This window comes from Clinocottus analis, unplaced genomic scaffold, assembly GCF_023055335.1.
Source record: "Clinocottus analis isolate CAN_PGR_092001 unplaced genomic scaffold, fCliAna1.0.p SCAF_16, whole genome shotgun sequence".
NCBI lineage: Eukaryota > Metazoa > Chordata > Actinopteri > Perciformes > Cottidae > Clinocottus > Clinocottus analis.
In genome coordinates, this window is record NW_027175887.1 from 8,118,330 (window position 1) to 8,132,273 (window position 13,944).

Here is a 13,944-nt window from a genome sequence, read left to right on the forward strand (position 1 = left end):
TACATCTGTCAGTTGGGAATATTGGACTCTTACTGGCTGCTTTATTGGCAGTGAGGCCTGCTACTGTTTCAGAAACATATAATAGTGGAAGTGTAGACTCAAGAGATGAGGAGCCATGTGGGTTGGGATTTGTGGAGAACTGCAGCTGAGGGCAAACGCTGAAGCAGGAAAAAGTGGTACAGGAGTGTCTATTGAATAAAGTGAGTGGGGATCTCTCTCTAGCCCCTTCCTTTTTCCTTTACCTCTTTGACAGCCATACTAGTCGTGTTTGATATCCCTCTGCTGTGTTCTGCAGCTCTGCAGATTCCCTTGTCTCATTTGCATTCCCTTAAAGCACACTTCCATTAAAGTCTCCCCCTGTTTTTTGTCTCTTTCCACTCTCCTTCTGTTTCTTCAAATAGTTTTTTTTTTTTTTTTCCTGGGTTGCTGTTTCGGAAGGAGCCTTATTCCCTGTTGACTACACAGCCTATCCCCGCTCTCCCTGAGTCAGTAATCAAACACATTGGCCCTAATACACAGGCCATTAGAAGAGCTCTGATGTTCCATCTGCACACAGCCGGCACAATGGTGTCATTATATAAACAGCCCTGCTGCTGCAGCCAGCGAGCTACTACCACACCAGAGCCCCGGCCCTAACTGACCCACCGCAGCAAATGGAGAAGTGTTGGGATGAGTTGACCTGAATGTGTTTGTGTAGTCGCTATCTTAACAACATTATCCATCCTGAATGGATGCTCTGGCGTTAACAGGGCAGTTCTCACTATGACCGAGAGCGTGTGGGCTATTGCGCGTCAATGCAAATGTAATAGAGGTTGTTGTGAGGGAATAATATCTAATGCTATTACGTTGTCTTAGCGATAGCCTCACCAAAAAGGATTAGAGAGATTAGTGATTGGCCCAACTGGAAGATAACATTGAAGGGGGGTGGAGGACAAGCTGGTGTCTTTTTTTTTTCCTTTCTTTTTTTTGTTGCAGTGACATTGATTCAATCTTGTTTTGGCATCTGTTAACTGTACAGATGTAGAATTGTAATTTTTGGGGAAATTGTACAATGTTAGAGTTGTTGGACATTAACTGCTAAAAGGGCATACTTCCTGTTGTTTTGAATTCCTCAGATAATGATGTCAGATTATGCCAGCCGATGCGCATGCCATTTATTTCCACAGTGACTGAAGCTAACTCTTTCTCATAATCAGAGTAATCGGATTCCATGCGCTCCGATAATGGGGGATTTTAACACAAACACACACTGCAAGGAGAAGTGTGTCCAAATCATCTCTCTGGCTAATTTGAATAATCATTGAATTAAATTCTACTGTCATACCTCAGCATCCTGGAAGGCAGGTTTGACAGTAAAAACACAACCTCCCACTCAGCAAAGCTCAGTCACAGATGGTGATGGTAATGATATTTCATCGTATGTCTGTTACGTTTCAAAAGGAAAAGTAGGATTATTATATTCACTTTGGCGAGTGATTAGTTTTATGGAAGTGAAGAAGTAATTAATGAATTCTTTTTCATCCTCATTTATTGTTACACTCCGTTGTATAGCTCCCTCCTGCCCAACTCAAGAGAGTACAAAAGAGTATCGAGTGTGACAAAGCTTCAGCACCGATGAGTCAGAGGGAGAATTACTTAGAGGCCCCCAGGCGAAGCATACGTTTTTGTCGTTCTCTGCAGTCTCATCAGACTCTAATACTACATGGCTAGCCTTCACTGAGTCTAGTGATACTCTGCTCTGAAATAAAGTGCCTGTCTCAGAACTGACTGAAAGCAAATCCCAACAGCATTTGAAAAAGAAGTACTTGTTTTCCATTTATTCCAATTTAAGTGGATGTTGGAAGTTTATCTAAAGTGAATTTTTACTTGATTACAAATATTTAATGCAGCACTTTGCATCACTTTTTGATTTGTAAGTGAGATGTGATTGCCATTCAGTTTTGCACGCTTGACTGTGTCGGTTGCTAGGAGGCAATCATTTCCTTCGTAGCGGGAGATTTGCGACTGAACCAACTATTTGTTGTTGAAGCATCTGAGGCATAAACATCAATCCTAATAGCATAGGAAATGCTGGTGCTTCATCTTAGGATGCAAAGAGTTCTCTTTGCATGAAGCAACAGACGGTCACAAGTTATGACTGTCAAATCTTTAAATCAATCACGAGTGTTTTCCTAACCAAATACATTTGCATGTTTGTGTTTGCACACTCCCAGCTCTGCTACCCGTTGCCCTGCATGATTTTCACTTGTTCATACAACATACCTCATTTTCAAATATATTGAAATGCAAATGAAGAACCTCATTTCTGCAAAGCGTCTTTGTCAAGCTCTTAGTGAAATGTTTCCTTTTGAGGTGCAGTCGTCCAATCAGCAGTGTGGATCTCGAGCTCTCTGACCATGAGCTGCTCAGTCACACGCGCACATACATGCGCCGAATCGTCACTTATTATACTTTTCTCTCTCACGTTGATATCAAATTCCCCTCGGAGGGGGAAATAAAATGACGAGAGAAAGCCTGGAGCTACAGCAGCTTGGAGAGTTACACCACCTTTTTTAATTATGCAGCAAAAATTGTAACGTAAACTCTTTGTTCTCCCTCCTTTTGATTCTGGTCGGGTAATGTTCCTAAATGCCGCTTTCTTCTGTACAGATATAATTTGCGTGATGGGATGAACATGAATGGTTTCCGTGACAGACACACACACTACCCCCCACCCCGTATTAAAAGGACTTGTGACACCCTGTTCTGAAAGAGGATGTCTGCTAAAGCAAACAGTCTTAATGATGGTCATTATCATAATGATCCAATAGAAGTGGATAATAAGGTTATTTGCTTTGGATCAAGGCAGCCTATAAATGAGTTGGAGAAACAGAGGGTAGCGTCCCAAAAGCCACTGCTTCTCTCATTCGCCCCCACTTCCCCCTTTCCCAGTGCTCACCCTCCTCACCTTTCAACCAGTGTCGTGAAATTGTCATCCATCTACCCATTTTGTAGGCTCCGGTCTCATAGGGGTATGATATTCCAGTTTATTCGAAGAGGAATAGTGATAATAATACTTGTGGATGTGATCAGCGCAAAAAGGTCAGCCTCTGGCCTCCAGTGGGCAACATCCACCAAGTAGGGAGAGCATGGAGGGTTAAGACACCCATCTCACACCCAGCAAAGACTCCTAACCTCCCTCCCCCAGAGGCACACTGACTCACAGACACAGGCTGAAGAAACGCTTTCTCCTTTGACATTACTTCCTGCTTTCTTACTATTCTTTGCTGTTCTCACTTGGCTATTTTCAGCTGTTTTTCCTCCCACGCTCATATTTATTCTGGTTGTGCAGAAAGTCATCCCTCCCTTAGTTTGTTTGTTCCTTACTTCCTTTGCTCCTTCTGTCCCTTGTTTATTGGTTAGTCAGGCAGTGTGATGCTTCCTCTCTTTTTTGTTCCATCGTTCTTTCATTCCTTTGTTTTCTAGTTTCCCTCCATTTTGGCCACAAGTACATCCTTCTTTCCTCTATTCCCTGTGTTCTCCCTTCTCCCCACATTAAAATCAAGTGTTGTGTAATGCTGCCTTTCTTTTTGTCACAAAATGAAATCAATTCATCCACTTTTCTCTCCCTCCTTCCCTTAATCTTAAACCTGCCCTCCCTCCTTGCTCTTTCGCTAGCCCCTCTCATCTTCTGAGACCACAGGAGAGCTATTGTTGAAAAGTACGGACAGAAGCACAGTTGAAAAAACAAACAAAAGGAAAGACAGATTTTTCTTATTAAAACCACAGAAGTTGGAGAAAAATAACGACAGCCTGTCACTGCACAGGAGGGGCTCACTTTTGGACCATTAATAACACAGCGAGAATGAGGGCTGGGGAGGAAAGGCCGTGAAAGAGCGGCACCGCCTCGGCCTCTACAGCACCACATCACATGTCTACTGATATTTGTTTACTGTTTTTCTACTCTTTCTTTGTCTCTCCTGCCCTCCCTCTGAGCGTGTCCTTTTCTCTCAGCTTCTGGTCATAGAGGGTGGTCGCAAACAAACACAAATCAAGGCACAGGCTTCACTAGTGCAGAGGTCGTGTTTGTATGTGTTGTGCATATGATTGAAATAAACGTTGGTGTAAAGAACAGCTGCTGCGGATGTGCTTTGTACCCTGTTATGCTCGCGTTCTCTCTCCCTCTTCGCTGTTTGCTCTACCTCTTCACTCTCGCGCTGTCATGCTCGTACTCTACGACATCCAACATACTAATCCACACGGCGACACCCAGGCAGGTCGGTGGCTGCGGGCCGGGCGTCGCCACCGGGGAGGAGGGTAAATATCAGAGAAGGTCAGGAGGAGGAGGGGCTGGAGAGGTAGAGGGGAAGCCAAATCAGTGATGACGAAGAGAGGGGGTGAAAAAACCCAGTCACTCAGGATCTGCCATCTTGGCTGCCAGGAGAAGAGAGCTTTGCCATGCCTGCATGTTGATGTGTGTGTTGTTGAGCAAACATTCAGAGATCAAAAGATTACAAAAGTGCTTTTGGTTTTCTGCTAGTGTCAGAGCTCCAAATGTTTAATTTATATTTTGAATTTAAAATCCAGATTACTATTCGGGTTAAAAATTCACGATATCTACTTTGAATATTTACTTCAATAATATTATACCGTAAGACACATTTTCACATATTCTGCTATATGTGCATCTGTGCGCTTTATCACATGTTATGGCTAAAAGACATTATGAAATGAAAACATATGAGTTTGTGTGTGATTAAGCATGACATATTTGCTAGCGTCGAAAATGTTTGGCTCTGAAAATGTCTGTCGGCTTGTCAGCCAGGGACAAATTAGAGGAGTTGGAGCTGTTAAATGGTTAGTTGGGCTGAAGTAGTAATTGTATGGGTTCGCTTAAGATACTCAGGCTCAGAAGTTGTAAATAAAGTAATTTAAAAGTCAAAACAAGTTTTGTATAGTAGCTGTGTGTGTGTGTGTGTGTGTGTGTGTGTGTGTGTGTGTGTGTGTGTGTGTGTGTGCGCGCGTGTGTGTCCATGGTTAATCTATTATATTATGCCCTCGTACAGTTTCAAGTTGTAAGGATCACTCAAATAAAGGAGATAGAGGGTTGGTGAGATCAAAGGAAATCCTCTAAACCCCCTTCAAAAAAATATAAAATTGCACACAGACACAGACAGACACAGTCCAATCTGTCTCTTTCATCAGCAAGCTCAGCAGGAGGAGCTTTAGCTCCAACAATACCGTCTCTACTGTTCTCTCTTTCAGCCACCGGAGAGGCAGAACAGTTTCTAGAAGAAATCAGAGCTAAAGTTCCAGATTATGATTTATTTCATTAGGCAACTGAGATGTGTAAGCCCTACGGCACTGCCGACAGAGCCACGCTTTGTGTGCATGCCCGGACGCAAACACAAACGCACGCACACACATACAAGACGTGTATTTCCTCACATGTTGAATACTGCCCCGTTTACAGCCCTAAAACATATGCTGCATGTCGGATTCAATCAAGCGTTCAAATGCTTTAGAGTGATGAGCTGGTAGTGGTAACAGCTGTTGCCATGCCATCCTGCACAAAATGGCCTCAGATCTCCCTGTCTGATCATTATACCTGACCACCACAGGGGGAGCCTCTCCTCTCCTTTCCTCCGCCTGCTGTGGTACCATTTAGTATGCTACACCACTCGAGAGCCATTCCGTTTTGTGCAGTTATTATCACATATTCCAGCGATGAATGCAGAATAAATTAGTCAACGCCGTCTCATTCAAATGCCATACGGAGAGGGCTGGAATTGAAAAACAGAACAGTGGAATAATTGCTCTTTATGAACATACAGTGACATAGAAATGTGTATGAGGCCCTAACCTTTCTGATCGTTTTTATCACACTTTTTCTGCAGGATCACCCTCCGGGAGGGTGTAAGCTGAGGAAGTGCCGCCCTGCTCACCTGTGCCTGCTGACCGGCTCTTCACTTTAGCACCACCCCTTCCCCCTGCTCAGCCCCCAACATGGCTCTAGCAGCCTGGATCATCTTCACCTGTGCTGTGGCTTTCAGCAACGTTGCTCCGTCCTCGCCAGGTGCGTAATGACAATTACGTAATTTATATATTGTAACATTACAAATGACTAAAATGGTGGCTATTCAATATTTATTTGTATTCATTTATCTTTGTTCATTTATATCTTCAGTCATACAGATTACGTTGCACTGCTCCACTGAGCCAACTTGTAATGCAGCACATGAGTTCCTGTTGGGTTCACTGTAACTGGCCTGACCAGGTTGTAGCAAATGAGGATGTAATATTTATACGTCAGCTACGTGATGGAGGTTGTAAGTATATTGACTTGCTGACCAGGCCAGAAGCACTGCACTTGATTAACCAAATGGCCTCTACAGGGACGGAGAGAGCTTGCGAGTGTGTGTGAATGTCAATAAAAAATGTTGTCATCTTGATGTTAGTTGGAGCGTGTCAAGAATATAAGGGGGAATCCGTGCATGTAATGGTGCCATATGTGTGACCTCCTTGAATGTGCCATGTACCATGAGAAATTTCATTGTGTGTGAGCTAGCTGTTAGCCTGGCAGCAGGTGACCTGGTTGGGTTGTAGTGATGCTGGAGGGTGTGTGTCTCAGTGGATGTGTAGGAGGGAAGGAACAGGGATTGCAGGGAGAGGCGGAGGACCAAGGCGGGAAGGGAGGGGCTGTTGGGTGTCCTGCTAGTGGCCTGCCACACAGACAGCGGCACACCATCTGCTGTATGCTCTCAGTCAGCTCCGTGCCAACGAGCCACTGGATGATGGACAGCTCGGACTAGCAGGAGGAGGAGCCTTAGGTGGAGGCACAGTCGCCACAGGGAGGAGCAAGTGATGAAGCAGGAGGAGTCAACGGAACTGAGGAAAGGAGGGAGGGAGGTTAAAATTAAAATGTGTCCGTGTACGCCTGTGTCAGCAGTGGCTTTAGCTTTCCCTTTGTGTAAGCTCTGATTGGCCAGGTGCAGTTCTAATTTGAGTAGCTGATGTTTTTTTCCCATCTTAATTTGGCTGCTTTTGTAACATTGAATTTGAGCAGCGTACGTTCTGTTCCATCAGACACATTTGGCCTCTGGCGATGTGTTTATTTGTGTGTGTGTGAAAATAATCCAACTATCTATGTGACCTGGCACTTGGGGGTATTAATAATGCATTAATAATCAATTGACTGTTATCTGTATTCAGCCCCAAAGCACTGGCGCAACATTCGGTTTGATAAAATTAAGAATATTTCTAATGGAATCCGGCACACGTGCATGCGCAAAGACACATGCTCTTGCACACCCACACCGCTCTGGTGCTCATAATGTTGGCAGCTGAATTTTGGCTGCGACGTATTCTCTTTATACTGTTAGTGTGATCAGAGAGCAGGGGAGAATAAGAAAAGGAAGCAAGGAATTTAGAGTCTAAAGGAAGAGGGCAGGGTTTTTTGATGTGATGAGAGACGCCGAAATCACTCTCAGGCTAATCAGAGCTCATTTGGAAACCTGCAGGATCATCACACATGGCTTCACAGCCTAATGTGTACCTCTGCTCCTCCTCCGTGTCCCAACTAATCTGCCATGCTTTAACCCCATGCTACTCCTGGCTGCACATTCTAATATTTACCCCTCACATTCACACAGTTATTCTCCTCTGGAAGCAGTTCTGTAATGCAAATGTTCCTAACCAGCATGAGCTGTGTAGACATACTTCTCTGTCCCACAGTCCTCACTCACCTGCCCTATTATCTTGTAAAATCACAATTTCCCATTTCTCTTTGAAATGCAGTGGCTGTGTGAAACCAAAACAATATTTTCATCCGTGTATTCAAACTGAAATTAACCTCGGCAAATAAAGTCATGTTTCTTGAAGTATACACACAACTACTCCACTTGATAGGCTGACATGCAAACCCAGACAAACTGAATGTCCCGCTGATTCCACAGAATGCTTGAGGATGTACAACCCTTCACACGTAGTGTTGCTGCTCTGAAAGCCCATTAGGCTTGCTTAATGTGGCAGGCATTGCAGGCAGCTGCACCGTACATGATGAAGTCCTGTCACAGAGCTTTCATTTAGCACAGCACAAGCATCGTTGTGTGCATGTGTAAGTGTGCGTTTGTATTCATGCACGCCAGTGGTGGAAGCTAGGCCATAAAACGCCCCTTTGTGCGACATTTCAGTCGGTAATAATACGTGTAACGTGTGAGGTATGTAAATTGGTAAATATGTACATGTATGTCCACGATAACGTACAGCAATTTAAGTGAAAGAGTCTGTGTGTGGGTGTGTGTGTGGGTGTGTGTGTGTGTGTGTGGGGGCGGGGGGGGGGGGCGCCACTCATATCAGGACAGCGGTGCCAGCTGACTGGTGGAATCTGTTCTCGTCTCCCCTGTATTTAAGCCTCTGCTCTCAGATCAGTCGCATGGAAAGGCCCCTGGTCCTTTAGTGCACACGCAGACATTTTTATCTGTCTTCCCCTCCTTTCCTCGTCTCTTGTCTTCTGTGCCTTTTCTCCTGAACGGGAGTTATTATTTAAGGATTGGGGAATAGATTCTTTTCTTCTTTTTTTTTTACACATCTTCTCAACAAAGTAGTTTAGTCTCTCGCCTGTCCTTGGATGTTACCAATGTCTGAATGGAGACTGATCTCAATGCAGTATTTTGCTTTTATATAATGCAGAGATGGCTAGATATTTTTCATGCAGGGCCACATGAAGAATGCCTCTGCACTATGCTTTTGCGAGCCAGATGCTTTTTTATGACTGAGCTGACAGTTATTTTGGGTCTAAGTGTTGCTCAAAGTAAATAACATAATACTTGACCTGAAACCACAGCCCATATTTAATTTTTGCACAGAGAGAGAGAGAGAGAGAAAGAGAGAGAGAGAGTAGACTTTCACTCCCGCAATACTACAATATTAAAATGATAATTTCAAAATTGCAACCTACTCACTAATTCATAAGAATTGATTCTCTGACAGGCTCGTAGCAATAATATCTTGAGAGGAGGCAATAAAGAGATAGTGCCGCTAACCTTGCTACTGTATGTGCACTTGGCTTCTTGTTGTTGTATAAATTGCTGAACCGCATATTGCTTTAATGTGTGTTTTGTAAACTTGAAGCTCTACACTTTTAAAGCTATCAAAAAAAATTGCGCATACTTCAGGGAGAGCACTGAAGCTGTGCATGGTGTTAGCTGATCAGAAACAGGTGACGCTAGAAGTCAATGAGGTGAAATTAACACGTACGTGCTGCACCTGCAGCTGTTAAGGTTCCTGATTCATCATACATCATACATATTTATTTGCTAAGTATCCTTCATTTTATCACCAAATAGAACAGCACAACCAATTGTAGCTACTATTTCTTTGTAGCTATTTGCTTTGACATAAATATGAGTTGCAAAATATTTGACAGACAGATGACTTACTTTAATTTCAGAACAATACAGACAACTTGCAAATTCAAGTTTCTAATAACTTTGTGTTTTATAGACCATCAGAACCAGCTAGTTGTGTATGTGTTTATAGAGACAAGTAAATGCCCTCATTTTGTCTGAAAATGACCTTTGAATATGTTTTATTATGTCTTTTCTCTCCCATAAAGCTGAAATCCACGAGCCTCGCTGACACTAATTGCTAATGTAGAGGCTTGTGAATATTGCGGCGTATCATTTGGATTTTGCAATAAAAAAAAACGCTGTGAAGCCTTTTTTTCCCCGCTTTTCCCTCTTCTCCTCGTGTGTGTTTTCAAGCTTTCGTTGCCTCCCATCTTACGAGCAACAGTCTTCTCACTTCTCTCACTCAGCACTCATTTTCAACCAATCTCTCTGCTTTCTGTCCCCTAACACCACAGCTATTACTCCCTCTCTCTGCGTCATGATGCGCCCCCCTGCCCCCCTTTTTGCCGGCCTTCCCCTCCTATTCCCTCTACTGCTTCCATCCGTCTCCTCTCTTCCATTTTCTACCTTCTATTTCACCTCCCCCCCCTCTTCTGCCCATCGCCTTACCCTTCTTTCTATCCAGCCTCCCTCCTCACGTGTCACTCCCCTGGCTCAGCTTTCTTTCCTTACCCTCTGCCTACTATCTGTTAACGGGGCGCTTCTCTTGTTATCATTTCCTCCTTCCTCTTTCCTTTCTCTCCCTTTTTCCTCTTTCTGTCTCCCTGCACCTCCTCCGCTCCCTTCTCAGTCCTGGTGGTTGCTGTGCTCTTCAAAGCCCTTGGCTGAGAGCAGTAGATCACAGTGAGGCCTGTGTGAGTGAAAGGTTAATGGTTGGCCTTTGAACACATATTGGTAGTCGGGGGCGGGCGGGGAGAAAGAGGGAGAGGCCGGGGCGGAGTGGCGGTGTGTTCTTTCAAACCTCCCTTTGAAGATGACGCACACTGCTCTCATGTGTCGGCGGCTCTATACAGGGGCTGTGCCTTTTTGTTTATTCATTCGTTCACAGTGTTAGTGTACGTGTGTTTGTGCGCGTGCCAAGTTTGTTTGTGTGTTTGTGTTTGCTTGCGGGTGTGTGCAACGGGGTATGTTAGTTTGTGTACATTGATTTGTGTACCACAAACAAGCTCCTACATAAAGGATTGGGGACTGTGTTCCTGTTTGTGCAGTTGTGTGATAGCTGCCTCTTTTCTCTCCGGGCCTCGCTGCGTAACTTTGAGGCTTTGTAGCCGTGAAGGACTGTGTGTGTGTGTGTGTGTGTGTGTGTGTGTGCTGGTGTGAGAATGCGTGCAGGAGTGCTGGTGCATCACGCATGTTGTGAGCTCGAGAATGTGTGCATTTGCTTTTCGTGTGTTTTGTGGACTGCAGATTGATAATTACCAGTCGCAGCTTACGGGCTCGAAGGCGAAGGCAGAGCGTGTGGGAGAGAAAGAAACGGAGCAAAAGAGAGATGGATGAGTGGGGAGGCTGATACAATTGCGAGAGGGGATGAAATAAGAGAAAAGGAGGAGAAGGGAAGAGTGGAAAACTGGAGGTGAAGGGTCAGGACAGGAGGGAGGGATGGAGACATGGAGAGAACAAGGGGAGGGGGAAGAGGACGGATGGGGAGGGCAAATGAGAGAGTTTCCGGGTGGATGAAATTTGATGAGGGATCGAGGGATGTTGCTGAGGGGAAAAAGAAAAAAAGAAATCACAAAGGGTGGAGGAAACATACAGTATGTTCATTGCACTGCAGGTGAACAAGATGGTATACAACAATAAGAGGGATTCAGTAGCATTGTTCTACCAAATTCATTTTTAAGTCATATGAAAAATGAAGGCACCGGAGCACTTGAAATGCTGCACACTGTCGATACCTACTGGAAAACAGATCGATCAGCTCATAAACATGCACAGAGAAATACACCCAGACACACACTCTGTTAGTGTACACGGAGGTTAATTAAGTGTCTAATGCAGCGGCAGGGCTGGGCTTTGACACTCATCTTTCCTAACTGGTCTCTGGATGCAACTTGCAACTCCTCCAAATACATACACACATCTTTCTGTCAGCAGGCCTCGCATGGTATACTCACCCAGTTCCCCTTCTCTCTCCTTCACACTTTATTTTTCACACCCCCTCCTCTTTCTTATCACTTCATTTGCTTCAGTCTCTCACCACCTTCCTAACTTTCCTCTCTCTGCTTCCCGATTCTCCCCTCATCCCTGTTGCTGTCCCTGCATCACCTGCAGTTTAACTCCACCACAATGTTTATATGAATCTAGGTCTGACTCACTGTCTGTTGGCCTGCCTCTTGTGATATGTGTTGGAAACAGAGAACACAATAGAGTTGTGTTGGGCCTGTAGCACAGCTCTCATCCCTGGGGACACGGAGGATATTTTACACCAGGTGAACTTCTTACTTTTTAGGCAGGCTGATTTTTATTTTGGGCTATGCTGCTTTCCCCCCCGCTGAGGTGCTTTTATTGCATAATTAGGCGCCAGGGCCAGCAATGAAGTTGTTTGACAGTGTGAGCACGTCCTGTCTCGCCTCCCTCCTCAAGTTTGTGTGTGTGTGTTGCTTCGTGTCTCAGCGGTTTTTAACCGCCTGTCTTGATCTCTCTGCTATGCCTGCTAGTTCCCCCCACAGCAAAGTTTGTCAACACACACTGAGAGTTCTCGTGGTTGAAGGTGGATGAGCGGTGGGGCTTGTGTGCCTGCAAGAACTCTGGTGTGTGTGTGTGTGTGTGTGTGTGTGTGTGTGTGTGCATGCATCATTGCAAATGCATGAGTATGGGTTGCATTCGAGTGTGTGAATTGGGGGCACGTTAAATTCTCCTATGAATGATGTAATGGTATGGGTTGTGCTGTAATGCGGTTCAGTTAGAGGGCTGCTGAGGAGAGAGGCTGTCTGTGCTGAGTAGATCAGAACAATAGGAGGTCCTCGCTCCCACAAACCTGTCTGCCTCACTCCTTTTATGTTGGTGACCTTGTGCCTCCACAAAGAACGGTCGTCATGTTCATCTTTGGCCGGCATCTAGTTTGATGATTTCTACCTTTTTCTATTGTTACCCTCTCCCCCGTCTAATTTGCTCTGCCGTTCCTTTTCTCCCTCCCTGTGCGTTAGCCTGACTCGGCTCCATCACAGTAGATGTGTGTCATTTTGGCGCTGCTTTGTGTTCTGACCTTATAGCACGACGGGTGACTCCCCATACAGTCGCCCCTCATCTCATCTCCCCTGTCTCCTTCGCTTAGACAGGCGGAGGAGTCAGAGGAGATGAGATAGCATCCCAGCTTTGAGGCCAGCGTTACCCCGTCCCATCAATACACACGAACACACACACACACACACACACACACACACACACACACACACACACACACACACAGTCCCACAAGCTCACACAGCCCCCCACCCCTCGCACCCTCATGTTAGGCCTTTAGGTTTGTCTCAGGATGTCACTTTGTCACAACTCCTCAGCTTGACGGCTGCCTAGATTTGACAGTTGTGGCCGCATCGCCTCAGCTTGTCTGTGCTGACAGGCCATGCTCCAGCGAGTCATTACGCTAACTTGCAGTGCTAAATGAGTTGCTAAGATGCAGCACTAAGTTGATAAAGTACTGGAGACATTGGTTGAGTTAATTCTGCAGAGAGGGATTCCCATCAATGATACCGCTTAGTTTTGTCCGATGGCTGTAGAATTAGGTGTTCTTTTTGCCACGTTTACAAAGGAACTAACCTGAAACTCGTGAGGGAATTTAATATTTTATAATACAGAGCTGAATTAAAGGGATTGTGTAGATGTATGCAGTGTACTTTAACAGTAATATTCCACTACTATCTCTGAGCAAAAAGAGGATATACTCACCTATTAGCCTTAATGCCACTTGAAGTACATTTTAAAAATGGGGATATAACAAGAATCCCACTTCATCAGAAGCTTGCCAAGTGTCTCAAGTACAACTTGGCGAGAATATTCTCTGGCTCTGTGCTTCAGTGCCATGCTGGTGAGTAACATTAGGAGACGACTGCTGGAACAGGCAGATGGGCTAAGAGCGGCTGATCACATTTCAGGCCCTGAAAGACGGTCAGCCATCCAGCTAACAAGTCAGCCTTCGGGCCACAGAGCTCCACACGTATAATCTCCTATTGTGAGTCAATTGCAAAGTTGCTATCTTAGTCTCTGACTAGTGGCTACCTGTGAGGCCAAACCTTCTCACCCAATTATTTCTGAGAAAACACGTTATAGAGTCTCTGTGCTAACTCAGTCGAAGGTCAAATGATGGTACAATCAAACAGGCTTTTATGTTTGAAAGCACACCGCCGATGACTGAACGTTTTTCATCATCATGTTTCTGTGAAGAGAAATTTCTTTTCTACTCGTACTGTGAAATTCTCTCTCCAAGTCAGTCTTGAAATAACAAACCACATTTTCTTTTAAGTGCTGGTCACAGCTCCTGGTGTGTGTGTGTGTGTGTGTGTGTGTGTGTGTGTGTGTGTGTGTGTGTGTGTGTGTGTGTGTGTTAGATTTGGAA

General features: G+C 44.9%; 1 protein-coding gene across 1 annotated transcript in view; it reads left to right on the forward strand.

Moving 5' to 3' along the window:
* Positions 1-13,944, forward strand: part of adgrl1a (adhesion G protein-coupled receptor L1a) — an 89,833-nt gene that overhangs the window by 31,575 nt on the left and 44,314 nt on the right. The window contains exon 2 of the mRNA XM_068579546.1: positions 5,877-6,055. Within this exon, the coding sequence (XP_068435647.1) occupies positions 5,986-6,055 (70 nt within the window). The 5' untranslated portion in view covers positions 5,877-5,985. The remainder of the gene's footprint in view (positions 1-5,876; positions 6,056-13,944) is intronic.